This window comes from Narcine bancroftii, chromosome 4 (assembly GCF_036971445.1).
Source record: "Narcine bancroftii isolate sNarBan1 chromosome 4, sNarBan1.hap1, whole genome shotgun sequence".
In the NCBI taxonomy this organism is placed as follows: domain Eukaryota; kingdom Metazoa; phylum Chordata; class Chondrichthyes; order Torpediniformes; family Narcinidae; genus Narcine; species Narcine bancroftii.
In genome coordinates, this window is record NC_091472.1 from 21,233,406 (window position 1) to 21,259,350 (window position 25,945).

The 25,945-nt window shown below is 38.5% G+C and overlaps 1 protein-coding gene across 6 annotated transcripts in view; it reads left to right on the forward strand.

Moving 5' to 3' along the window:
- fez2b (fasciculation and elongation protein zeta 2b) overlaps positions 1–25,945 on the forward strand; it is a 204,897-nt gene that overhangs the window by 118,845 nt on the left and 60,107 nt on the right. For all 6 annotated transcript variants that reach the window (XR_011355574.1, XR_011355573.1, XM_069930933.1 and 3 more), the window contains exons 5-6: positions 7,295–7,563; positions 17,000–17,075. Coding sequence is in view for 4 of the 6 variants with exons in the window: in XM_069930933.1 (XP_069787034.1) it covers positions 7,295–7,563; positions 17,000–17,075 (345 nt within the window). In the remaining 2 variants the exon portion in view is untranslated. The remainder of the gene's footprint in view (positions 1–7,294; positions 7,564–16,999; positions 17,076–25,945) is intronic.

Below are 25,945 nucleotides of genomic sequence, written 5' to 3' on the forward strand. Positions count from 1 at the left end.
TACACTGATGTATTTTAAGTTCAAATTTTCAAATGAAAGACTGTTTAAGGACATAAACAGTAAGAAGAGGAGACCATCAAGCCTGTTGACCCTTCTCTGCTACTTGATAAGATCATGGATAATCTGGACTCAGCTACACTTTCCAATACTCTTAATTCCTCTATTATTGAAAAATCTGTCTAAATACATCTAACGGGGCAGCTTCCATACAGCCTTACCCCATGTAGCCTTGTCTTCCAGTCTCCTTCGTTTAAGCACAAGACATTGGTTTGGATCTAACTTTCTTGGCCAACACCTGCATCAAAAAAGAAACTGTGATCACTCTTTCAGAGAGGACCCCTAGCTACAAATTTGTTAATTTTACCTGTATCTTTACAGACAACCAGATCTAAGATTGCATGCTCCCTTGTTGGTTTTGTAACATGCTGTTCAAGTGAACTATCTATCACAAATGCCTTCTATGAATCCTTCTCGAGGCTGCCTCGATCAACTTGTTTTGACCAATCAATATGTCGGTTTGCAGTTTCATTCTTGCTTGTGTCAGTAGTTTCTTTGTTTATTGCCGGTGCTATCATAATGTTATTATTTGGTGATCCCACTAGGCTTGAGACTAGCTTCAGCTTTAATGGCATCTTTTTTGCATTATTACTCAACCATTATTGAGAGATGAAAATAAATATTCATAGTTTACCTTGTATTCTTTGGAAAAAAAAAACAACAGTTCTCCAAGGGTTAATTGTGCTGAATATTTATTTTTGCTGAACCCTCCAGACTAATTGTGCTCTAGTTCATTTTATATTTATATGTGAAGTGGGATTTTAATAGCGACCCATTGATTTTTTTTCGCCAAAGTCGATATTTTGGCAAGCTTGTTAAGATATTTGTTTTGTAACTATCTGCCCCTTCCACCCAATATAATTAGTTTTTTTTAAAACTTTATTTAAGATTTTATAACATGAATAACATATAGGATTACATTAAAAAAAAATTAAGAATAAAATAATAAAATTACAATACAATAGCAGTAATCTAAATAATCTATACCCTCCCCAATAATTATTACACATTAATAACCCAACTCAAATTAGTCCAACCCCCCCTTTCCCCCCCAAAAATAAAGAATATAATTAGTGAATAATTAAGCAACTCTTTGAGACGAGAGGTTCTCTGTAGATGAAACAAAAAATAATAGTTGTTTGTGATAAAGAAAACTTTGTTGCATTTAACCATCTAACCATTTACGGAGCGGAAACAGGCCATGTTGGCCTTTCGAGTCCGCACCGGTTCACTGATTTTGTGCGCCCTCTTCAGGCATTAGTCCTAGTAGATCTTCATTCAATCCATTTTATAAAGGAAACCAACAATATGGCTTTATTTAGCAGCACATTCAGTCCACAAATTTGTGCCAGCACATTGTACAACAATCTCACCAGGGCTTATTCCCAGCTCTTTCCCCACTGACATTTTGACTTTCACACACATTTACAGGCAGTGATTGATCATAAAGTAGAGAATTACATAAAAAGATATTAAGTGCAAATGAACTAATTATGTGAGTAGAAGATTGATTACAATCTGGAAAAATATGAGAGTAAGTTTAGAGAGGGAAAGCAAGGTAATGAAATGCACAATAAATTGTAGGATTGTGAAATATGTGGGGAAGGAGAGGAATCAGAGAGTGCGGTTGCCTTGATTATCTGAGGGAGGAGACTGGAAGCTGGTGAAAGGGCTCATGGAACATTCGCTCATGGAAAACGTGAGAACAATAAGATGGTGCTTGAACTCTACAGCCCCTTTCACGCCACCAACCCTCCTAGGAAGTGGGTGAACTTGCTGGCCACGCTGCACCCCACTGCACCATGATTTTCCTGGTTCATTGGGAACCCAGGATTTTAAGTGAGGGGGGGGGTCCTGCCTTCAGTGGTGGTGTCAGGAGTGATGTATTACATATGGTGCTCTGACAGCCCTGCTGACTGCACAGTTATATTTCACAACGTGGATATCTATGTGGTCAGCGAGGCTGTTAGAGAGCTGCCACCGGGGCTGTCGGAGCGTGGCTGGCCGCACTGTGAACTATAACTGTGCAGTTGGTGGGGCTGTCAGAGCATGGCATGCAGTGCTGTGAAATATAACTGCCAGACTGATGCCAACCCACAGGCACTAATGTCACTAATGGTACCTGGCAAGCCGAGTAGACCATTCATACCACCACAGAGTGATTAGTGAGTTCATTCGGTCAGGTTTTGACACATCCCCCCACCAAGAATCAGAGCCCGGTTGATTTTTACTTGCCCTGCCCAGTTGGGACCTTTCACACCACCAAATTACCCGCTACAGACGTGCTAAATTGGCCAGTTCAACCTATGTGATGGTGTGAAAGGGGCTTATAAAACCACCCACTAGGCACCTCTGGCAGTCATAGCCTTAAAATGATGGAAAGGCGGTTTTATGGATTCTAATTTTGAAAAAAATATGTTGTATTAAAGGAAATCAATTAAAGTTTGAGAATGTTAAATGTTATGAAACATTTTCAAAAAGGATGAATGAAAATAAAGGCTGCAGTGAAATAAATATTGGGCATATTTAGACCAATTGGTTTTAAAAGGCACTGCAAATGCAGGGTTATGAACATGGTTGTTTGAGAGGAAAAATATCTAAGTGCCAAATGCAAAAGCCTCAATTTGTTCTTCTTACTAAGTTAGCAACCAACAAATAGGTTTTCATTTAATTTTGCAAAGTTTGAGCATAATTTACACAGTATAAAAAATTGAGTGTGCTTGGTGGATTTCAGAGTTTATACACCAGTAGTCTTCTTTCCATACCTAAAGCAGTACACAGAAGTGCTGGAGAAGCTCAGAGGTCACGAGGATCCCTTGGAAGTAAAAGGCAATCAAAATTTTGGGCCTGACCCCTTCGTCAGGAACCTGGAAAAACAGGTAGATGCCTGAATAAAAACATGGGGGAAGGAGGAGAGCAGGGAGGAAAGGGGTAGGGGAGGTGCACAGGATAACCGATAAGAGGTAAAAGGTGGATAAAGGTGCAAGGGGAGAAAATAAAAGCTGAGAAGTGATAAGGGAGAGGAGAGGACGAAGAAGGGCAATTCTCTGATAAGTGAAGGAAGGGAAGGGGGTGGGAAGCTGGAGGAAAGGAGACAGAGGGGTAGGGAAAGAGAGAGGAGATTAACGGAAATTGGAGAGTTGATATTGATGCTTGAAGACTGCCAAGGCTGAATAGATGGTGTTCCTCCAATTTGCAGGTAGCTTCAATTTGGCAGTACATGAGACCATGGACAGATGTGTCAGTGTTGTGCAGAATTAAAATGGTTAGCCACTGGGAGGTTTTTGCTTTGGCAGCAGGCAGATTGAAGGTGAATGAAATGATCTCCCAGTCTAGGCCCAGTCTCCCTGATGTAGAAGAGGCCACATCAGAAGCACCAAATGCAGTAAATGACCCCTGCAGATTCCAAGTGATGTGTTCTTCACTTGGACAGACTGTTTGGGGCCCTGAATAGTGGGGAGGGAAGAGGTGTAAGTGCAGGTGTAGCACCTCCTGTGGTCATGGGGTAGGTAGTGGACAGAGGGGAGTGTGGTTGTGGGGGCAATTGGTAGGTAGGAATGAGAAGGGAATCACAGAGGGAGCAATTCCTGCAGAAAGCAATGAGAGGAGGGGAATGGAAGCGATGTCTGGTGGTGAGATCCTGCTTTGCTGGCAGAAATTTGGTGAGTTGTATGTTAGATGAGGAGACTGGTGGGGTGTGAATGGAGGAGAAGGAGAACCCTGTTCTTCTAATATCTGGGCGAGGGATTATGTGGGATATGGGTGAGGGCTAAATTAATAGCAATAGGGGTAGCCACATTTTCTGAAGGACATCTCAGATGTCCTTGAATGGAAGGCCTCATCTTGGGAGCAAATGTGGCAGAAATGGATGAATTGAGAGAAAGGAATAGCATCCTTACAGAAAAAAGGGTAGGAAGAGGTGAAGTCGAGGTAACTGTAGGAATTAATGAGCTTATAGAAGATGTCTGTAGATAGTTTGTCTCCTGAAATGGAGACATAGAGATTGAAAAAGGGGAGAGTTTTCATTGAATGCAGAGGTTGGAGGGGTGGTAGGTGAGGCAGGGGAAGAGAGCTGTGATTTTTTTTTTAATGTCTGAATTGAAGGAATTGTTCTTTTCAGCAGAAGATTTGTGGTGGGAGAATGCAGTGCAACCAAGGTCTAGTTCTTCAGCACGGCGACACAGAGCACTTCTCATGATGAATTCCTTTTGAAATTTCCTGACTATTAAACATCAGAGACAGGATCTTATTGGCCCAGGGCTGTCAGATTATTGAATCTGCTGTTACAGCTCCTTATTTGGGAGGTTTGACCAAAAGCTCTTTCAGTTGAAAGAAAGTCCCATTCACTATATGCTAAATGAAAGATACAAATTTAATGTCATTATAAACAGATTCATTGGGATGAGTTACTCAAGAATTTCCTTCAGAACTCTACTGGCTCGCCAGTGGCTATAATTTGTGAGGTGTCTAAAGAGATTTGGTATGTCACCCAAAAACTCTCGTAAACTTCTACAGGAGAGCTTTCTGGCCGGTTGCATCACTACCTGGTATGGAGGCACCAACTCTCAGGGCAAGGATAAACTCTAGAGGGTTGTTAACTCGGCCTGCAACATCATAGGCACCAGACATAGGAACATAGGAAGTAGGAACAGGAGTAGACCAAAAATGGCCCATCGAGCCTGCTCCACCATTCAATACGATCATGGCTGATCTAATTTATGACCTAACTCCACCTACCTGCCTTCTCCCCATATCCCCTAATTCCTCTATCATGTAAAAATTTATCTAACCGAATTTTAAATATGTTTAATGAGGCAGCCTCAACCACTTCCCTGGTTAGAGACTTCACTCCATTGAGGATATCTACATGAGATGGTGACTTAAAAAAGCAGCCTCTATCCTCAAAGACTTTCACTACCTAGGCCACGCCCTCTTCACTCTGCTCCCATCAGGAAAAAGGTACAGGAGCCTAAAGGCGAGCACTCAATGGCACAAGGACAGCTTCTTCGCCGCTGCCATCAGATTCCTGAATAATCAATAAACCAAAGACTTACTTTTTGTGAACTATTATTTTTATTTTTTATAGCCATGTCATAAGATGGTCTTAATTTGAATGTTTGCTCTATGACGCTGCAGCACAGCAAAAAATTTTGATGCTGAGGCGCAATAAATTTATGAAGGATCCCTGATGAGATGTATCACTTCTTGCTGTTCTTTTGTCTATGACCAGCCAAGAGGACGTAGCTGCATTATCTGTGAGCCATTCTTCAAATACATCTGTCAGTGTTCATTCACACTCATCTTACTAAACAAAGTTTTAACAGAAGTATAGTCAAGACGAGCATTCTGAGTTCGTGTACGCTAGGCCCATGCCTAACATCTCGGGCTTCTGAAGAAGTAGAAGCCTTGATGTGCTTTCTTGGTTGTAGCATCAACATGATTGGTTAAGGATAGGTTTTTGGTCATATTGATCCCTAAAACGTAAAGCTCTCCACCATCTCTTCCTCGGCGCAATTGATGCATACAGTAGAAGGGCCTGTGCTCCAGCCTGCTTCCTGAAGTTGACCAGTTTTTCCCTTTTCTAACATGGGAGAGGCTGTTCTAACATCAGGCCACTGGACTCTGACTCATGATTAGTGTTAGGGAATGCAAATTTCAAAATTCAATTATTAAATAGCATTGTTTTTTTTTCAGTTTGTCACACTCTGCTTACTAGATTGTGTTGTCTAAGATATCAAGGCCTGAGATTTTCCAAACATTCATAAATAATGCACAGGAAATCTAGGCTGGTTTTTAATTTCCTTGAAGTTCATTAAAGGGAAGGGTGGCTGAATTAGTACTTTTAGCAGAAATGTGTTTTACAGAATTGATTGCGAAGAGTAAAATACTAGAATTACGTTGTCTCCGGTAATAAATAGGCTTCAGTCATACAATACAGAAATAATGAGTAAACAAAATAGTGGCAGGCGAGGGTATATAATTTACTATTTAATTATATTTATTAACACTTTAATGTATTGTAGTTTATTTTACAAAGTACCTGTTCATCTGCAGCAAATTGGATTTCGGTGCATATATGTATATATTATCATTTAGTTTTGAGTAGGCAGGGGAAGAATGAGAAGCCTAGGATGCATCTTCTAGCTCAAGGTTCAATCACTGGTGAGCAGCTGGGAAAGTCATTTATGAATTGTGAAGACGAAAGGAAATGAAAAATATATACTGCACAGTGAAATTAAGGATAAAGCATTATTATTTAAGTGTGATGGAAATATTTGTGGACTAAGATGAAAGATACCTTTTTATTTTGCTTTAAATCCATGAGCATGTGTTGACACAAGTTAAAGGAAAGTGAGTGCACAGTGCTGTAGTGTTCAATCACATGCCAAATAGGTGAGTTAACATTTATCATCTAGATCTACATTTTCTGATTTGCGGCTAAAAACATCAATTCAGTGAAAGACGCACTTTGGCCTGCCCTGGTCTTTCAGCACGTGAAAATGTCGGCAAGGGAATGCTGCCAACTGGCACATTTCAAGCTGCAGGAGTACTTGCTAGGGGACACACAGATGCTTGGTGCAACCAACACGAGAGCTGTGGGGAAGGACTGCAGTTAAGAGTGCTCCCATTAATGGGCATTAAGGAGCTGAAACCGAGGGGAAGTCTCTCAAACAACAAAGGGGGAAAAGGTGACAAGGTGCCACAGAGGTGGTAATACTATATTTACAGAACAAATGTATCAATATCCATTGATGGGAATGTATAGATGCGATGGATATTGTGGGTGTAAAAAGACTGAATGATTTTCTTTTTTGTAAATAATTCATTGTGAATAAAGTCTGTTTTTGGAGAAAAAAAAAGATATGTGGCTAAAAACAAACTTGCTGGAGGATCTGTGGCCCAAACAGCATCTGTGGAAGTTTCTGGTCAAAACCCTATTTGCTCCAGATTTCAGCACCTGGAGTTTCTTCTCTGTGCCTGTTTTGTGGTTAGCCAGTTGATTGAGAATCATATTTCTTATCTAATAAGTATGTTCTGAGAAAATGCTATTGATATTGAAAGTTCGCTAAGGCGAATTTGCTGTTTCCAGTTGATTGCAACAGATTTCTCAATACATGGTATAATGATACAGATGCAGATTTATTGGACATTTTGATGCACAAAATCATTAAAATATTAAATTCCATGAATTCCACCAAATCGTACGTTCAATTTATGTCAAACATTTTTTTTACAGGTGTGAAGCGATTGCCCATGGCTGAATTAAATGAGCTTTTGGAGGAAATTGAGACTGCAATAAAAGACTATTCAGAAGAGTTGGTTCAACAGCTGGCTTTGCGTGATGAGCTGGAGTTTGAAAAAGAGGTGAAAAACAGCTTCATTTCCATACTTATCGAGGTTCAAAACAGACAGAAAGAGCACAGGGAAACAGTGAGAAAGAAAACGAAACAGAGGAATGGAAGTCCCCAAAACGGAAAGCGAGAGAAAAGCCACATGCCAGGAACGGTGAGTCATGGCGAGACCAGCGGAAGAGCAAATCTCTTGGTATACTTTGTGACTAATTTATCTGATGATTTTTTTAAAAAAAAAACAGCAAACTGTTCTGCAGAATGGGAAGCAATCAATTTGTCAGTAGGAGAAATTTTATTGAGGAGAAAAATAACTGAGTGATGTTGATGAATCAGTAGTATAGGGAAACAGAGCTTTATTGTCGCTTGTTGTATTCTCCTGCGAAAGGACTGTCCCTTAAGGTGGGGTTGGGGGCAGCAGGGCAAGCAGTAATTTAAAATTTCATGGCTGCAACACTGATCCAGTCACAGGGGAGTTTGGGCTGTCCTATTAATTTACTGCAGGCTGTCAGAGATACACTTTCAGATATGGACTCCAACAGATTAAAATGAGAGCAGGGGATTGAATTATAACTATGCATTCCAGTACTCTCATTATTTTAGCTGCAACACAAATAACTTTTAGAATAACTTTAGCTCCTTTTAGAATAACTTTAGCTCCCACATCGTATAATTTGTGTCATCAGACCCTTGTTGATTAATGCTTTGGAGAAAAAAAAACAGGTGAACAACTAAGGAGATGAAAGTTTATTTGCAGGACAGAAATCAAATGTTTTTGTTCTTTATGTTCAGGGAATGCACCACATCTGGAGAATGTCATGCCACATGGTGTTGCTGTTCCAAGTGTGCTGAATTCTCAATATTTACATTGCAGTTGTCTGTAAATCAGTTTATTCATCCTGATCATTTAAAGCCTGTTATAAAATCAAATTTTCTTGCAGTGGGCCTTCCTCCATATCAATATACAGATTAGCATTGCAAAATCTGAACATGCCTTTTATTGCATCTTCTTTGAAGATACAATGTTCTCCTGCTGAGTTAATTCAGTAGATTAATATAGGAAAAGAATTAATACTATATGCTGGAGAAACTGAATGTGTATTTTGAAGGAGGTTTAATTTCATAACAATGTGAATGCATTCCTGCATAAAAGTGAGGGTTTGGGATTAGCCTATAATTATTTTTTGTCTTTCGAATCTTCTAAATTCATTTGTAATTCTGTTTTGTAGCTGTGATTCTTACTAGAGATCTTTAATATTTTAGAGATAGAATTCCATATTCAGTATTCCTTGAGAAGCAGGGTCCCAATGCAGATATTTCTCTCTGGTTTGAAATACTATATTCAAAAATGACTTATTAATGACAGCATATCTGCCTATTGACTTGCCAAATTCTAAATACTCTGCCTTTGTAAAACACAAAACCAATTTGCATAATTGATCTGGTTAAGTATCTCTCTTTTGCCCACTGTTGCTTTTATGACTTTTAAGATTTTCACGATTTGGAGTGTGGCTGCTTCAACTTTTAAAAATGCAGAGGGAGAGCTGATGCAATTAATTTGACCACGGTCAAGGTTTGATGATTATGCTTCTTGGAGGTAAATTTGAAAATTTAAATAGAAGATTTCAATTTCAACAAACTGACTTTTTTTCTATCTCTCATTTATTAAATTCAGCAAAGCAAGGATAACAAATAACTAACTGACTTTTCAACTAGTTTATAATGAAGACTTTTTTTGTTTTATTACCTGGTTGCTTTGGTTCTGACATCTTGTCTAACCTTCAGAACATGATCTGTGATCTTTAACACCAAGAACAAGTTGTCAGACCTTATCACTAAGCATTGGTTTACAAATTCATAGTTTAACTTTGATAGATCAACTTGAAGTGCACGTAATATTTTGAATCAATAAATATGAGAGAAATTAAAGAAAATACTGCTGTTACTTTATCTGATTGATCATAATGTATTATTTTTCATTTGTTTTGGATTGGAATTTGATATCCCATAACATATTAACAATTTGGATGAGAATGTAGGTGACATGATGAAAAGGTTTATGAATTATTCCACAGTTGGTGGTGTTTAGTCAGTGATTAAAGTTATCTAAGGTCACAACAGGATCTAGACCAACTGGGAAAGTGAGCAAAGGAATGACAGATAGAATTTAACCCAGAAAAATATAAGAATTTTAGGAGGTTAAACCAAGGCAGTTCATACACAACGAATGGCAGAGTCCCACAGAGTTGTAGAACATAGAGATTAAGAAGTACAGTGAAACCTCGTTAGAATGCGATTCGTTAATCCGCGGAATTGCTTATAGCGCGGGTGTCTGTGGACTCCAAACTTTGCAAATAAGTTGATTAAAATTCAGAATCCCAATATTAAAAGAATGCACTTGCTTTCTTTCATTGAAATTGTGAGTTATGAGCCGCTTTAAGGTGGAATCGCCGTGAGAATGCGGCTCCAGAGCCGGCTGCGGGTATCTGCGAAGGGATGTTCAGGTGGCAGCGATGAAGTCGGTGTTCTGCCACCTGAAAGGTCCGGGGAAGAGGTGCCGCGGAGCAAACGCAGGCTCCTGAGTCGGGGCAGGGGCAGTTGCCTGACAGCCCCCCTCCCCACTGCCTACAGCCCCCCACGGCCGCCCCAGCCCCGTAGTCCTGCAGTGGGGAGGGTGGCTATTTGGGTTTGATTATCCGTGGGGATTCTGACATATGTATCTGTTCCACGACTTGGCTGTAACTTATGAAATCTTGGACCCCAACAACCGCATTCTAATGAGATTTTACTGTATATAGTTCCCTTAACATGGAGGTGATTGGATGGGTCATTGAATAAAAGAGTTAGATAGATTTTTATTTTTATTTGGAGCATTCTATTGCTTGCAACTGATAGATATCCCTCTATTCCCTTCATATTTATGTGTCCATCTTGAAACCTCTTAACCGTTAACATTGTATCGACTTCCACTACTACTCTTGGCAGTCTATTCGATAAGGCTGTTACTAGAACTTGGAGGGCTTGTGTTATAAAGATAAGCTGAGTTATTTTGCCCTGGAGCACTGGAGGCTGAGAGGGGCGACCTTAAAAAGGAATGGGCTGGCAGGAGTAGTGGTTGAAGTAGATACAATAGTAGCATTTAAGAGGACACAAGAATATGATGGAGTGATGTATATTTCAGGTGCAAATAGCAGAGTTTTAGTTCAATTTGGACAGCATGTTTGGCAAACTTGGGTTGAAAGGCCTGTTCCTGTGCTGTACTCTTCTATGTAACTCTTGCATTGAATGATCTGTCCAATGAAGGCAAGCTTGCTGAATTCCACCTTCAACTCCTTGTTTATTAGTGTCACCACTTTCAGGGAACTATGTACTTATGGATCTTAATCTCTTAATTATATAAAACCACAAGGGGCATAGATATGGTTGTAATCTTTTCTCCAGGGTAAGGGAATCTGCAACTCAAAGGATTTAATTGGGGCCCAAGGGGTAAGTTTTTCACACAGAGGATAGTGTGTTTAGAGAACAAGCTACCAAATAAAATGGTAGAGACAGGTACAATTATAATATTTTTAAAGATATTTGGACAGGTTCATGTATAATAAATATTTATAGAGCTTGGGGCCCAATTCAGGCACATGGGAGAGTCTGTGTCTTGGCTCTTTCTTGGCATGGACACGTTCACAAGATCATAAGATCTAGGCGCAGAAGTAGGCCCATTGGTCCATCGAATCTGCTCTTCCATTCTATTCATGAAGTTATGCCCCATGTCCTCAACTCCCCTCCCTTGCCACATCAACTCTGTCCAGTCCCTTCAGCATTCATAATGCCTTTATGAGGCCCTCCCTCATCCTTCTGTATTTCAACGATAACAGTCCAAGAGCCGACAAATGTTTCTCATGTGCTAACCCTTTCATTCCTGGTATAATTGTTCTTAATCTCTGATTCCTCTCTAATGGCAGCATGTCTTTTCTCAAATAAGGCATCCATAACTACACACTACTCCAGATGAGTTCTCACGATTGCTTTAGAGAGTCTCAGCATTACATCCCTGGTCATGTATGCTATTCCTCTAGAAATGAATGCAACAATGCATTCACTTTCTTCACCACCAACTCAACCTGAAGGTTAACCTCTTGGGTATCCTGCACTAGGACTCCCAAGTCCCTTTGGATTTTGGAAATTTGAATTTTCTCCCCATCTAAATAATAGTCTACCCTACCCGTCTATTTCTTCTACCAAAGTGCATGTCTGTGTACTTTCCAACATTCCAAGTTGGACTGAAGGGCCTGTTTCTGCTGTCTAACTTTGACTTTATGTTTAACCTCACCATAGTTATTTGGGCAAAAGACTTGCATAGTTTCCTCAGGGCAATAAATGCAGCTTTATCCTTGTTGCTTACATCCAAGGCATCCAAAATCCTCAAAGGGTAGAAAAAAAACACATTTTGGCATCCGTTACTTAAACAACTGAACTTGGAGAAAATTTATCAGATTTTCTGTTGAATTTTTCTGGCTCTAGTAATTTTTTTCCCCAGAGCCTGTGCAAGCAACACCAGCGCACTGTGATGACATTGCATTTGATGAAGGGAACAATCCAACATCAAAATGACTTTATTGTAAGATATTGATATGGTTAATTATATGTTGCGACATTTCTGAAGATGTGGTATTGGGAGGCCAGTTAATTCTATGAAATATTATATTTCAGTGTTTTCTTAAAATTATTCAATTTTTGTTAATGTTAACTAGGAAAAAAATGTTTCATTTCTTCCAGTTTGCTATTAGGCTCTTTGGGTTTGTCTTTCAAATTCTTGTTCAGAGCTCTGATAATACCCAAAGATGGAATTTGGGTAAAATAGTGCTTCAGATTATTTGAATTCTGTTAACCATGAAAAATTATAATAAAAGAGTTTATCTGCATAAAAATTCAATGCATAAATTATTTATAACATTACTATCAATATCTCCTATTTAACACGTTGTTTTAAGTATGGTGCATACTGTCAGCTTGATAACTCTATAACATTATGAAACAAAACAAATAGTGCTGGAACTACAAGGGCCTAACCTTTTATCTGGGATTGTCTGCCGTTGTTCGAAATCTTCTGGATCTCGGAATCATTTTAAAATGGCGGTCCCTTTAAGCAAATGTAATGTTTCAAGATCATGCGAAATCACACAAAGCAAGGGGTGCGGGATGTTAAATGAATTTAGATAAACAAAGACCATAATATCACTAGCATTTTTTTTATTTTGAAGTTTTACTTCAAAATAAAACTGATTCAGACCCCTAAACCTGCTGCCGTCCCCGTCCTGTCTTACCTTCGATGGAAATGTGATTCTCAGCCCCGAGCACCCAGCGGGGGAGAAGGAGGCTGCAGCTGGCTCAATGCGGGAGCAATGGGCATCTTCCTTACCCGAGATCCCCCAATCAGCTGGAACCGCACTGGCACTAGTGAGCTCTGTGCTCATCAGTATTGCATCCCTGCTGTGAAAGCAGCACATTTTGGCATATTCATAACGTGACGTTGGGAGTAAGATGGGGGCAAGTGATGGACGGACAGCTGGGGGCTGGGGGTGGGTGTGGGTGAGTGGGGGAGGCTGGGATGACAGATGGCAGGGGCTAAGAGTGAGGCGGTCAGACATTTTCATTACCGAAAAAAGTGCCAGTTTTTGAGGTTGCCAGTGTTTGGAATCCTGGATAAAAGGTTAGGCACCTGTACTCAAGCATTTGGTCAGCATCTAAGAAAAGAGTTAATGTATTTTTATTCAGTTACCTTGCATTAAAACAGATGTTCAGATGAAATAGTTTTTAGATTCAGGAAAAGAGGTGGGCAAAAGGGGCATTATTTGGTAGGATGAAATATCTAATTAACTATGATTCTTTCATTTTTCTATCATTATGTGTTATAGTACTTTATCTCAAATTTTATCTCTTTTTTAACAATTACAAGAGCACTTCTTTAAAAGAACCTATTGAATTTGGTGGAAGGAGTTTAACTAAGAACTCATTATACTGATAGAATATTTGAAAGATTGACAGTGACATTTAAAATGTGTGTTGATAACTTTGTTAAATGGTTGGTCTTCATTCTTATATCTCTCTTGTCCCCACTGTGTGCTGTCACTTGTGAGCTTGTAATTTTCATATGCTCTTTCTCTGTCCTTTTTCTGCTTTCTCTTGCTTCAGCGTTTCAGCATGGAGGGACTCTCAAATGTCATTCAGAATGGCTTTCGCCAGACATTTGGAAGCTCAGGTGGTGAGAAACAGGTGCCTTTATATGGTTTATTCTTCTACTTCCCTTCCAGTCACTTATTTCTGTGGTTGCAGTTTGGATCATTTGTGATTGTATACTGGGTAGATGGTGTGCATTTTATAACGTTTTTTTAAAAAACTAATTAAATACTTTTTCGATTTGGGCCATTTATTAACATAGCAGCAAACAAAGAAATGTTCACATATTGAGATTAACTCTCTGTAGTGGTAATTACAAGGCATTCTTTTATACTGGGGCACACTCATGATGTTGTCTTGAGAAGTTGTGCTTCAGTGATTGCTGGCCTTTCTCTTTGACAAATCAAAGTTCAAGTGATGCAATAATAGAACCATTGGTTGTGTATAAGGAACTAGGTACAAATATTAATTAACCTAAAAATAGATTGTTCAAAGCAATAAAAAAACTAACATCTTGATTTAGAATTTTACTTGTTTTATTTGTCTTAGGTTTTATTTGTCTTATAAAATGATTGAGAGCAATTAAAATATAGCAAGACAATATGAAATTCTTAACATTGTTATTGGTAACATTTCTATGAAATGGTGCCACCTATAGGTTAAAAAAAATTCTACGTGGCATTTGAGGAACTATTTGTTCTTTACATAATTCTGATTTATAGTATTCCTTTATTGTGTAGAAGACTATAATTAGCAAAATGCAAAAGTAATTGGACAAACGAGTAGGGTGCTGGCTCTAATATTATGGTTTCAGTTTAATACCACATTCGTATTTACTAATCCTGTATAACACACACGTGCATGCATACATATGAGCAGGTGGTTTCAAAATCATAATTTGTCATGAGAGTATGTTTAAAGTTGTTCATTTACCTTGTTATACCTAGTACAGTGAAAAGACTTCTTCTATGAACATCCTAACGGATTAGCAAGAGGGACCTGCTGAACTTCCTTGACTTTGGTGCTTTCTTGACTGTCAAGTTAATGTGCTTGGGAATTTGCAGCAATCTGATCTCTTCACTTTAGCAACATTGATGTGGACAGGGGTGTGGTCTGTAGCCCATCTTCTGAAGTTGGCAGTCACCTCCTTCATCTTACTGAGGTTGTTATCTTAGAACCACTAGACCTTCAACCTCCTTCTTGCTGCTGAGTTTGATCAGAATCTTCTCAATATTCATTGCTGAACACGAAAGTTGATTGGAATGATGTAAGTGAGGGGTTCCAGAAAGACTGGTCTTGAATTTAGGAGGCTAAATTTTATTTACTGGCAAATGGGCCAGTAATTTGCAACAAAAAAGAGTAATTGTGGCAGATTTGAAGAATATTAGAGAGTAGAAAGATAATTGTTAAAAAGTACAGGCAACTTTGGCTATACAACGATTTGGGGGAACATAAATTTGCCTTGACAGAATTTGGAAATTACAACCCAGAAATTTGATAGACAAGCAAAATTCACATGTGAACAAAAGTAATTAAATCAGCACTTTTTTTTCAACTTGCATCTCTTTGCGTATACACAGATGACATGGGTTCATGTTACAGAAAATCACAATATGGACTTTTCTAGGAATGCAAACCCCTGTAATACAGAGGTTGTAACTATTGAAAATCTTAGTACAATATAGCCGTACAATATTTTTCATAGGGAAGGAAACATCAATGGAGTAATAACGCTGTATCTGCGTGTGATCACAAGATTAACAATCTACATTTGAGAAGTGGAAAATGCTGGATTCCATAATCTGAAATAATCGACCACTGACATCTTAGTGAAAAAGCTTGAGAGATTTGATGGTTATATATACGTTCATGACAGGTAGAGGTATTTGAATTTGGGGTTAATTACTGACATAGATTGAGACAGGGAGCAAGGAATGAGAAAAATCAGATCCTTCTCAGGTTGACAGATTCTGACTAGTGAGTGTCCCCATTGATCAATGACTCTTAGGTTAATTTCTTTACTTAGAGGATGGTGACTTTTGGAATTGTGAACTTTGTTGAATCTATAAGGAAGAGGGTGAAGTATTGGTTTACAAAATCACTCTGAATTCTCATTTGAGAAACTAGTTTCTTTCACCATAATAAATCCTTTAATCATGATTATCCGTGAAACCGGCATAATTAAAGGAGTATAAGCCTAGTTATTAGATAGCATTGCCATTTAACCCTCTTGGATCAGGTGTTATTTGAACTGTTCTGTATGGCTTATATATATATATATATGTGTGTGTGTGTGTGTGTGTGTGTGTGTGTGTGTGTGTGTGTGTGTGTGTGTGTGTGTGTGTGTGTGTGTGCGCGTGCCTAGATTGAATGCAGTGCTCCAAGCTTTATAAATAAAAGATGGTCTTCTGTTTGAGATCAGATGAGATCTATTAAAGAAGTGGATCTGATTCAGATGGATTCCATCACATATATCAGTACACTTTCGATCTTTTTCAAGTGATGGATAGTTCACCCACAGTGACCATCCTTTGTTCATGAATAGAAAAGAAATCATCTTTTTAATACTGCAGTTAGTTAGGACCTCTGTCTACTATCTTCTAACTTTTAAAATAAAATACACAATGGTCCATGTAATCTTCTTCATTGAGCTCAGTGATCAGTTTCCCATGTACAGGTATAAATGCAAGTTCATCAGAATCTAACCATTGCATTTCCGTAACTGTAGTAACAGGCTGACAGCTCTCGAAAGGATTTAACCAAGATTGCAGATTACATATTTTCTTTGTACATATCCTAATTACAATTCATAAGTGAGTTGACAACTGAGTCCTTTGAGAATTGACTCTCCCTTGTTAAATAGAACAAAATCACTGATTAGAGTGGGGTGAACACTATTCAGTTCTTGTGATATTTCAGCTTTGTGTATTGTATAATGACAGATCACTTGGTGTCTACATTCTAAACAATTGGAGGCTTTATTACACTTGTTTCGCTGAAGAATAAATGCACAGCTATAAATTCTGCATAACTTTTCACACTTCAGCTGATTCCATTTGTTATTTTTTTATTTTCTATTTCATTTAAATCCCTACCTCTGTATCTGGTTTGCACCTAAGAATGCTGTCTGTCTGTTGCTTTGGTCTTCAGTTAGAGCAGCAATTGTGATTTTTGTTATTTACCCATGTGTTTAAATGATTGACATTTAATGGTTCTAGCATGTTTATAAAAAGCATGTAATGGTGCAAAAGCTTGACTTCACAAGAAGCTCTTTCTCCAGATCTTTTCTTCATTGGTTTTAGCCTGTAGCCAATGGAGGTGTACAAAAATGTTGGTAAAAATATGGCGTGTATTAAGAAATATATTATTAATGCCACACTAGGAAGAGCAATATGGTTAATTTTACTCTTTCTGAACAGTATTTGACGACGGTTATTCCTTATGAGAAGAAGGCTGGACCCCCATCTGTAGAAGATCTTCAAATTTTAACTAAAAGTGAGTAAAGATCCTATTATAAAATGGAACTCAAACTCAAGTATTTTATTTTTAATATGTTTTGGGGATAGGGGGAAAGGAGATTTCTTCAGTGAAAGCCAATGAATTTTGACCTAACAAGTGTGCTATTTTGCAGTTTCAGTGGACTAAGGCTATTATAATTTACCCTCCTTAAGGATATGATTTATTTCATTGCAGAATAGAGGGCAAAGTCTTTTGTCTGATCTTCATGAATATGTTATGTCATTTGGTTTTTTTTGCTTTATTAGATTGTATTACTTTAATGAAAAGAAATTAATGGCATAAATAGCTGGGTGGAGTCATGGCAAATTAATTCTCTAATATAGGCATTACATAGAGTCATGAATATTGGCACCTGGGAGACCCAGATATCAATGTGTTAATGTCTGTACACCTGTCACCCAATGAGAATTGGTGTGCATTGGACCCGTCTCTCTGGGCGAGCCAGTGTGCAACTTTGTGATGTAGGACTTTATGACTACCATGTTCTCCGTGTGTTCCCTATGTTCAGCTATGTGCCAGCATCACAGCAGGGTGATATTCTCAGCAGAGTGTAACACATCTTTGTTTGTCAAAGTTCTCTGACAAGGTCAATACTGAGAAAGGAGCAATAGATTCTGAGAAAGGATTGAGTGTAGAGAAGGGGGTGAATGTTTGGGGAATCTGTGCCAACTGTGTGTGCACTTAAAGTAAATGAAGTGGAACTGACACACAATAGAAAGGTTCCAAAATCAGGTAAATGTGAATTTTACTTGTAACGTGGGTGTTAAATTTGTTCCCTGACACCCATGTTATATCAGCATTACACTGTATAATGAGAATATTTCTGATCATTATAGAAATCTTCTGTCTATTTATGCCTAGTTGCTACATTGTCCCCTTTTGTACAGTAATGATTCAAGTGCTTATTCAAATTCTTTTTAAATGTTGTGAGAGCATGTACCGAGACAATGCAGTTGTCTCTGAGTGGGGAAAAAAAATCCTGATTAGATGCCCTTCAAACTTCTCAAAGCTTCCCCTAAGCCGAAGTCTTCAGGATTTTGAAAACATAAATTTCCTCCTGTAAACTCTATCTGTAACCCCCGTAAATTTGATAGGCGAAGCAGGTCCTCCTCCACTTCACAGAGAATCAACCTATCTATACAATCTCTGCTTATACCTGAAATGCACCTTCTCACATGACTTTCAGGTAAATCTTCTCTCCTTTATACCCTTTTTGATATAATTATATCTTTACCATTGTGTGGAGATTAGAACTATGCACTGTACTCCAAGTTATTATCAAAACTTAGATGCTGCTATGCAAAAATGAGAAGCTGGAGGGACTCAGCAGGCCAGGCAGCTGCCATGGATAGAAATGGTTAGTCAATATTTTGGGTCAGGATTCCTTATTGAAACTAAAGTAGAAAGGGGTGATATCAAGGGCGGGAGAGGTGGAGAGAGATGGAGGAATTTGAACCAGCTCGGAGAATGGGCCAAAAAATGGCTGATGGAGTTTAATGCAGACAGGTGTGAGATAATGCATTTTGGAAGGGCAAACCAAGGTAGGACATACACAGTAAATGTTAGGGCACTGAGGAGTGCAGAGAAGCAAAAAGATCTGGGAATACAAATACATTATTCCCTGCAGGTGGCGTCGCAGGTGAACAGGATTGTAAAGAAAGCTTTTGGTATCATAGACTTTATAAATAAAAGTATTGAGTATCGGAGTTGGGATGTTATGTTGTTACCTAAGACATTGGTGAGACCAAATTTGGAATATTGTGTGCAATTCTGTGCGCCTAACTACAGGAAGGATATCTATAAGATTGAAAGAGTGCAGATAAGATTTACTAGGATGTTGCTGGGTCTTCAGGAGTTGAGGTACAGGGAAAGATTCAACAGGTTAGGTCTTTATTCCTTGGAGCAAAGAAGAATGAGTGGAGATTTGATAGAGGTTTACAAGATTTTGAGAGGGGTACACAGGGTGGATGCAAATAGGCTTTTTCCACTTAGATTGGGGAAGTTAAATACAAGAGGTCATAGTTTTAAACTGAAGGGGAAAGGTTTAGGGGGAACATTAGGGTGAAGTTCTTCACTGAGAGAGTGGTGGGATTGTGGAATGAGTTGCCATCTGATGTGGTGACTACTGGTTGGATCGTTTGTTTTAAGAATAAATTGGATAGATACATAGATGGGAGAGGCCTGGAGGGTTATGGGATGGGAGCAGGTTTGTGGGATGAGGGAGATGATGGTTGGCACACACTAGAGGGGCCAAATGACCTGTTTTCTGTACTGTACTGTATTTACATGGTAAGGTAATACTGCAATACTGGTAATACTGGAATCAGTAATCAGAACCAGAAAGAGGTGGGTATTACCTAAAATTGGAAAATTCATTTTTCATGCTGTTGGATTTATGGGTGTATAGGAAGAATAGGTTGTGTTGTTTTCAAGTTTACATTTAGCTTCATTCTGGATAAAATCAAGGTCAGACACATCTCTGGAAATGATGAGGGGGAATTAAAATGGTTGGTAACAGGGAATTCTACTTTGGACCTAGAGTGCATTTGCTCAGAGAGGCTTACAATTATATTGTATTCTAGGTTAATGAAGGTAAGTATCTGATATGATTTCTTCACAAACTTATCGAACTGTCCTGCCCTTCAGAAAGCTTGAACTTGTATACCAAAGTCCCTATGTTCCTCAACATTCCCTAGAGCACCATTATTCATGTGTAGGTCCATAGCCTCATTACTTTCCAAAATCTCTCACTTCACACTTAATTGGATTAAATTCTTGAACCTATCTCTCTTACCCAGCAAATAATTTTATTTCAAGTTCTAATTAATTCCTATTTGAATGCCCTATTGACTTCAATAGAATCATAGAATTGTAAAGTGTGGAAACAGCATTTGGCCCAACTGGTTCACACCAATCAATATTAATATCCCGTATTAACCCTATCACCTAGACATGGTCCATAGCTCTCTATGCATATGTATTTCAAATACTCATCAAGAGATTTTTTTAAATACTGTCTCCAACCCGGCTTCAACCACTTTCTCTGGAAATGTATTTCCAGATACTTATCAATCTCTGAGTGAAGCAGGATCTCATCTCTTCCCCCTTACCCTAAACCTAAATCCTCAATTTTATCTACATCTGATATGAACCATAGAACATCACAGCACTGAAAACAGGCCATTCAATCCTTCTAGACTGTGCCAACCAATAAAATAGCTAGTTCCACTGACCTACTCTCATTCCATAGCCCTCCAGACCATTTTGTTCCCCACACATGACTATCCTTTGAAAGCTAAATTTTCTGGACCATACGTAGTTAAATCAAAATTGAATGATCTTAATTATGTTGTAAACACTCCAGATCTTAGGAATAAAAGTCAGGTTTGTCACATAAATATGTTGAAACCTTATTATAAATAAGGATAAGGGTAGTGGAGAACATTCTGTATCAGAGGTGTTAGTTGTTGACAGGGTTGTGGAAGTTGATTATAAGATTATGCAGACAGAATCTTGTGAGGGTAACCTTAAAGAAACTATGGTTCCTGTGCGTCTGGCTAACTCAGCGATTTTTGAAAATCTGGAGGAAGTGTTAGGCCATCTTAAGTCACAAGAACAGATGCATTTGAAAGAATTAATTTTGAATTATTCAAATTTGTTTCCAGATGTGCAAAAAAGGACTTCAGTGATTTATTATGATGTGTATGTGAGAGAGGCAAGTCCCATAAAACAACACCCATATAGAATAAACATTCAGAAGAGAAAATTATGGATCGGGAGGTGGAATATATGTTGTAAAATTATATTATTAGACCTTGGTACTCAGATTGGAGTTCTCCTTTTGTTCTGGTACCTAAACCAGATGGAACTGTTAGGTTCTGTACAGATTACAGGAAGGTTAATTCAGTAACTAAAGCAGATGCTTATCCTATTCCTAGAATTGATAATTATATTGATAAAATTGGGAAAGCTAAATTTCTTACTAAGGTGGATTTGTTGAAGGGTTACTGGTGTGTGCCACTAACAAACAAGGAAGAATTATTTCTGCATGTGTGATACCATCTGGTTTATACGAATATAATGTGCTACCTTTTGGCATGAAAAATGCCCCTGCAACATTCCAAAGGATGATTAATTTTCTAATTCAAGGATTGACACATACAAAGAGTGACACATGGGAAGAACATCTGAGGAAATTGGACAAATTGCAAGATTATCCAAAGCAAACTTAACTGTCAATTTAGCTAAAAGTAAATTTGGACATGATACTGTAACATACTTAGGTCATGTAGTTGGTTATGGCAAAATTGCACCTGTTCAAGCTAAAATTAATGCAATTTCTGAATTTCCTATTCCCAATGGCAAAAAAAAGTGAGAAGATTTTTAGGAATGGCAGGGTATTATAGGAAATTTTGCTGGGGTTGCTCTGCCTTTAACCAACCTTTTGAAGAAAGGGGAGAAATATGTGTGGACTAAAGTTTGTCAGAGAGCTTTAGAAAATTTAAGGGAGATACTATGCCATTACCCAGTTTTAAAATCTCCTGATTTTAACAGACCATTTTCTTTACCAGTGGATGCCAGTGAGGGGGCATCATGTACAGTTTTGTTACAAAAACATGATGAAATTGACCATCCAGTCGCCTACTTTTCAAAAAAAAATTCAAATGTTCATCAAAGAATGATTCCACTATTGAGAAAGAACTGTTGTCTATAATATTTGCTCTGCAGAATTTTGATGTGTAACTCGATACCTCTCATGAACCAGTTGTGATATTTACTGACCACAATCTTCTGGTGTTTTTGAATAAATTGAAGAATAAAAATAGAAGATTGTTAAACTGAATATTGCAAGAATATAATCAGAAAATTATCATATCAGAGGTACAAATAATGTGGTAGCAGATTGTTTGTCAAGATATTAAAATTGATCATGTATAGAAATATAGACTCTTAACATTGTGTTACTTTGTTATAACTGAATTTTAACTCGAGTTAAAATTCCTTTTTAGGGGGAAAATGTGACAGATTATGTTCTGTTTTATATTGTATATAGATATTAAAAGAGATAAATAGTGGCAGGGCTTTTAGTGTAAGTCACTTACAAACACTTCAAAACAGATCTCATTTAAAATGCCAGAGCTCTGTTCAAGCCAGACAGTTTAGGCTCCGAGTGCCTTTGCACAAACTCTGAGAAATGCCTATAAGGACTTCACAAGTAGGTTTTAATTGTACATGCTGTGTAGTAATGGATTATTGTTTTAGAAAGCAACATGAGCTACTCTCCAATCTCTGGCACCTCCCCTGTGACTAAGGACATTTTGAATATATCTGCCAGGGACCCTGCAATTTCAGCATTTGTCTCGCTCAAGGTGCAGGGCAATATCCTATCTGGTCTGGGGAATATTTGTCTACCTTTATTTGTTGCAAGGCAGCAAGCACCTCCTTGTTCTTAAACTCCATATGTTCCATGACACTTCTATTTGTTTCCCTTCCATCCTTACTCACTATGCCTGTTTCCTGCTGTGACAGTATATCTATATACTTTTTGGAGATAAATTGGGACAGGTTTGTTAGTGTAGGTAATATACAAACACTTTAAAACAGATTTTATTTAAAATATTGGACCTCTGCTAATGCTAGACATATTGGCCCCAGAACCTTTGCAGAAGCTTTGGAGTGTGCCCAAGAGACTTCACTAATGCATTGTAGTTTACAAAAAGGCAACAGATTAAAGATTTGTCGGAGCTGCATTCTGTCTGGAGTGGAACTTGCTGTTCTAGGAGGGTCATGTGGTTTTGCAAACAGAGCGAGTCAAAGAGAGGTTTTTTTCTCAGAGAGAGAGACACACACACACAGATCAGTTCTACAGTTTTACAGTCAGCAGCAGCAACTAGAACTGGAACAGGACAAGCTGGCAAGCTTGTGGAAAACCCCATTTGGAAGATGGGTTGTGAGTGCTTAGTTCAGTCTGGTCAAAGCCCTTGTAGTTCATGCAAGAAGTGAGGACAAGCTGTCCAATGTTTCGCTTGAAATAGGAGAAACAAAAAGGAACTCTGTGGTGACCTGAAACAAAGAGGTTATAATCTGGAGAACTCTGAGGGGGCAACCCTGAAGTGGCTGATTAAAAGGAATGAGTTGTGGATGTCCTGGAACAACAAAACTCTCTCTGAAAACCGACAAGAACCTTCCTGAGCGGTAACCATTTACCTTTCAAGCACCAAAGCCTGATGAACTTTATAAATGTTAAATTCTGTGCACAGTACAAGAATTGCCTGCAACTAGTGAACTTGGAGGAGTGAGAAGTGAGATTGGACTGTGAATCAAATAACTTTTCTGATTACATACATGTGCGCTTAGAACTTGGAGGTTAAATTAGGTTAGTTAAGTCAATAGTGATAAGTCAAAGTGTGATTCTGTTTTCATGTTTAAAGATAATTAAAAGCAACCTTTGTTTAAGTAACCATCTGTCATGGTGAATATCTATTGCTGCTGGATTTTGGGGTCCTCTGGGCTCGTAACACTGCGTAAATAATCCAAAAATATTGTTCAAGATCTCCCCATTTCGCAAGGCTGCATATATAGTTGACCACTCTGATTTTCTAGGAGTCCAATTCTGTCTCTTACTATCCTTTTACTTTTAATATACTTGTAGAAACCCTTTTGATTGTCCTTCACATCATCTGCCAAAGCACCTTTGGCATTTACATTTTCTATACTCTGCAAGTAGCTCATTTGCTCCTTGTGGCTCTCCAGTATCCCTTGGTTCTCTATGTCTGTTAACTTTGCCCTTATTCCTGGTAGGAACTTGCAATTTCTGCACTCTCAAAATTTTGTCCTTGAAAGCCTTCCACCTGCTGAATACATTCTTGCCAGAAAATAACTTACTCCAATTGACTCTTCCAAGATCCTTCCTCGTTTCCTCAAAATTAGTCTTTCTCCAATTCAGAACCTCAACTGCAGTCTTCGTTATGTATATCCCCCCACAATTTCTGTTCACCTTGATCATGTCCCTTCTTTACCTCCTATACTCCAGGGAACATTTCCATTCTCTCCTTATAACTGGTCCTGACAATATCCATTGAATCTCACCTGCACCCTTTCCAGTGGTATCACATTTTTATTATCTTGATGATCAGAAATGCATGCTCTACTCACAGTGAGGCTTGACCAAGGTTTTATAAAGTTGGAGCATAAACTCCCTCCTTCTGTATTCAGTACTCCGACTAATGGTGGCCAGTAACCTATGTAGCATTTTAACCACATAATCCACATTCGTGGCAACATTCAAGAATTTATTATTGTACTCCAAGATCCCTCTAGTCTATTTGTTAATACTCCCTGTGATCCTACTCTACATTCAGTGTTTCTAAATGCATCACCTCATATTTGTCTGGACTAAACTCCATCTGTAATTTTCCAGCCAATTTCACCATCTCCTTGCAGCTTTAGACTACCTTCCATGCTATTAACAGCCGTACCAATCATTCACGAGCTTTCTGATGGAGCCTCCAATGTCGAAGACATACACATGCATTACAAAAAGCATAAATCCCAGCATCGAATCTTGTGGGACACCACTACTCACTCAGTTACAAAAACAATCCTCTAACACCCTCTGTCTCCTGTTTTGGATTTTTGGATTTAGTTGACCAACTTAACCTGGATCCCATGGACCCTAAGCTTTTGAACTACTCACCCATGTAGGATCCTGCCAAATATAAGTTGTATTCACATCCTTGTTCTCATTGATACTCTTTGTTACTTCTTAAAAAAAAGTATTCAAATTGGTTTGATTGGATAGCTATTTGGCAAAGCCATGTTGGGCATATCTGATTAGTCTTGCCTTGAGATTTTTTCCAGCATCTTTCCTACCACTTGTGTAATGGATAGATATTGGGAGGAATTTGGTAAGATTACAGTGGGTTACATACATACACACATTTTAAAACAGATCTTATTTGAAATATTGAAGAATTGATATTCAGTGAACTTTACAGAAACAATGGAGAATTTTATGCACATTTCACAAGTAGGTGCTAATTGAAATGACATAATGAAATGAATAGACCATTGTCTTGGAGGAGACAAACTGGCTGTAAGTACTTACAGAGTGCTCACAGAAAGGTCACTCCTGGGTTTTGTTTTTCTAAGACAACAGATGGGAGCAGAAGGATAACTCCTGTTGTTTGCTGAAGAAGGTGGGGGTTTTTGCAAGTGAGAGACCCACATGGGCTTCTTGGCAGTTGGCGGTTGAAGAGAGAGAGAGGTGAGACCAAGCTCAACAAACTCTCTCAGCCAGTGTGTGTGTGACACTGAAAGCAGCTGAACAGTGCAAGCCAGGAGGAGCTGGTTGGAAACAGAAAAGCTTTAGAGAGGCGAATGGCTGAAAGTGCTACCGGTCTGATGTTTCTCTTAGAATAAGAGGAACAGAAAGGAAATCTGTGTTAGCCTGAAAGAAAGAGGTTACCATCTGGAGAACCCTGATGGGGCAAATTTCATCAGTGAGACATTGAGGTGACTAATGGTGGTACCTCAGTTGTGGAAATCCTGGAACAACAAATCTCTCTCTGCAAACCCTACAAGCACCTTCCTGAGTGGTAAACATTTACCTTTTGAGCACCAAAGCCTGGTGAACTTTATACATGTTAAATTCTGTGCACAGTATAAGAATTGCCTGAAACCAGAGAACTTGGAAGAAGGAGAAGCGAGAACTTTTCTTAAATTTACACACCACACACATCATACACATGCACTTAGAATTAGAAGGGGGTGAATTTGGGTTAGTTAAGTAAATAGAGATAAATTAAAGTTTGATTCTGTTTTCATGTTTAAAGAAAATTAAAAAC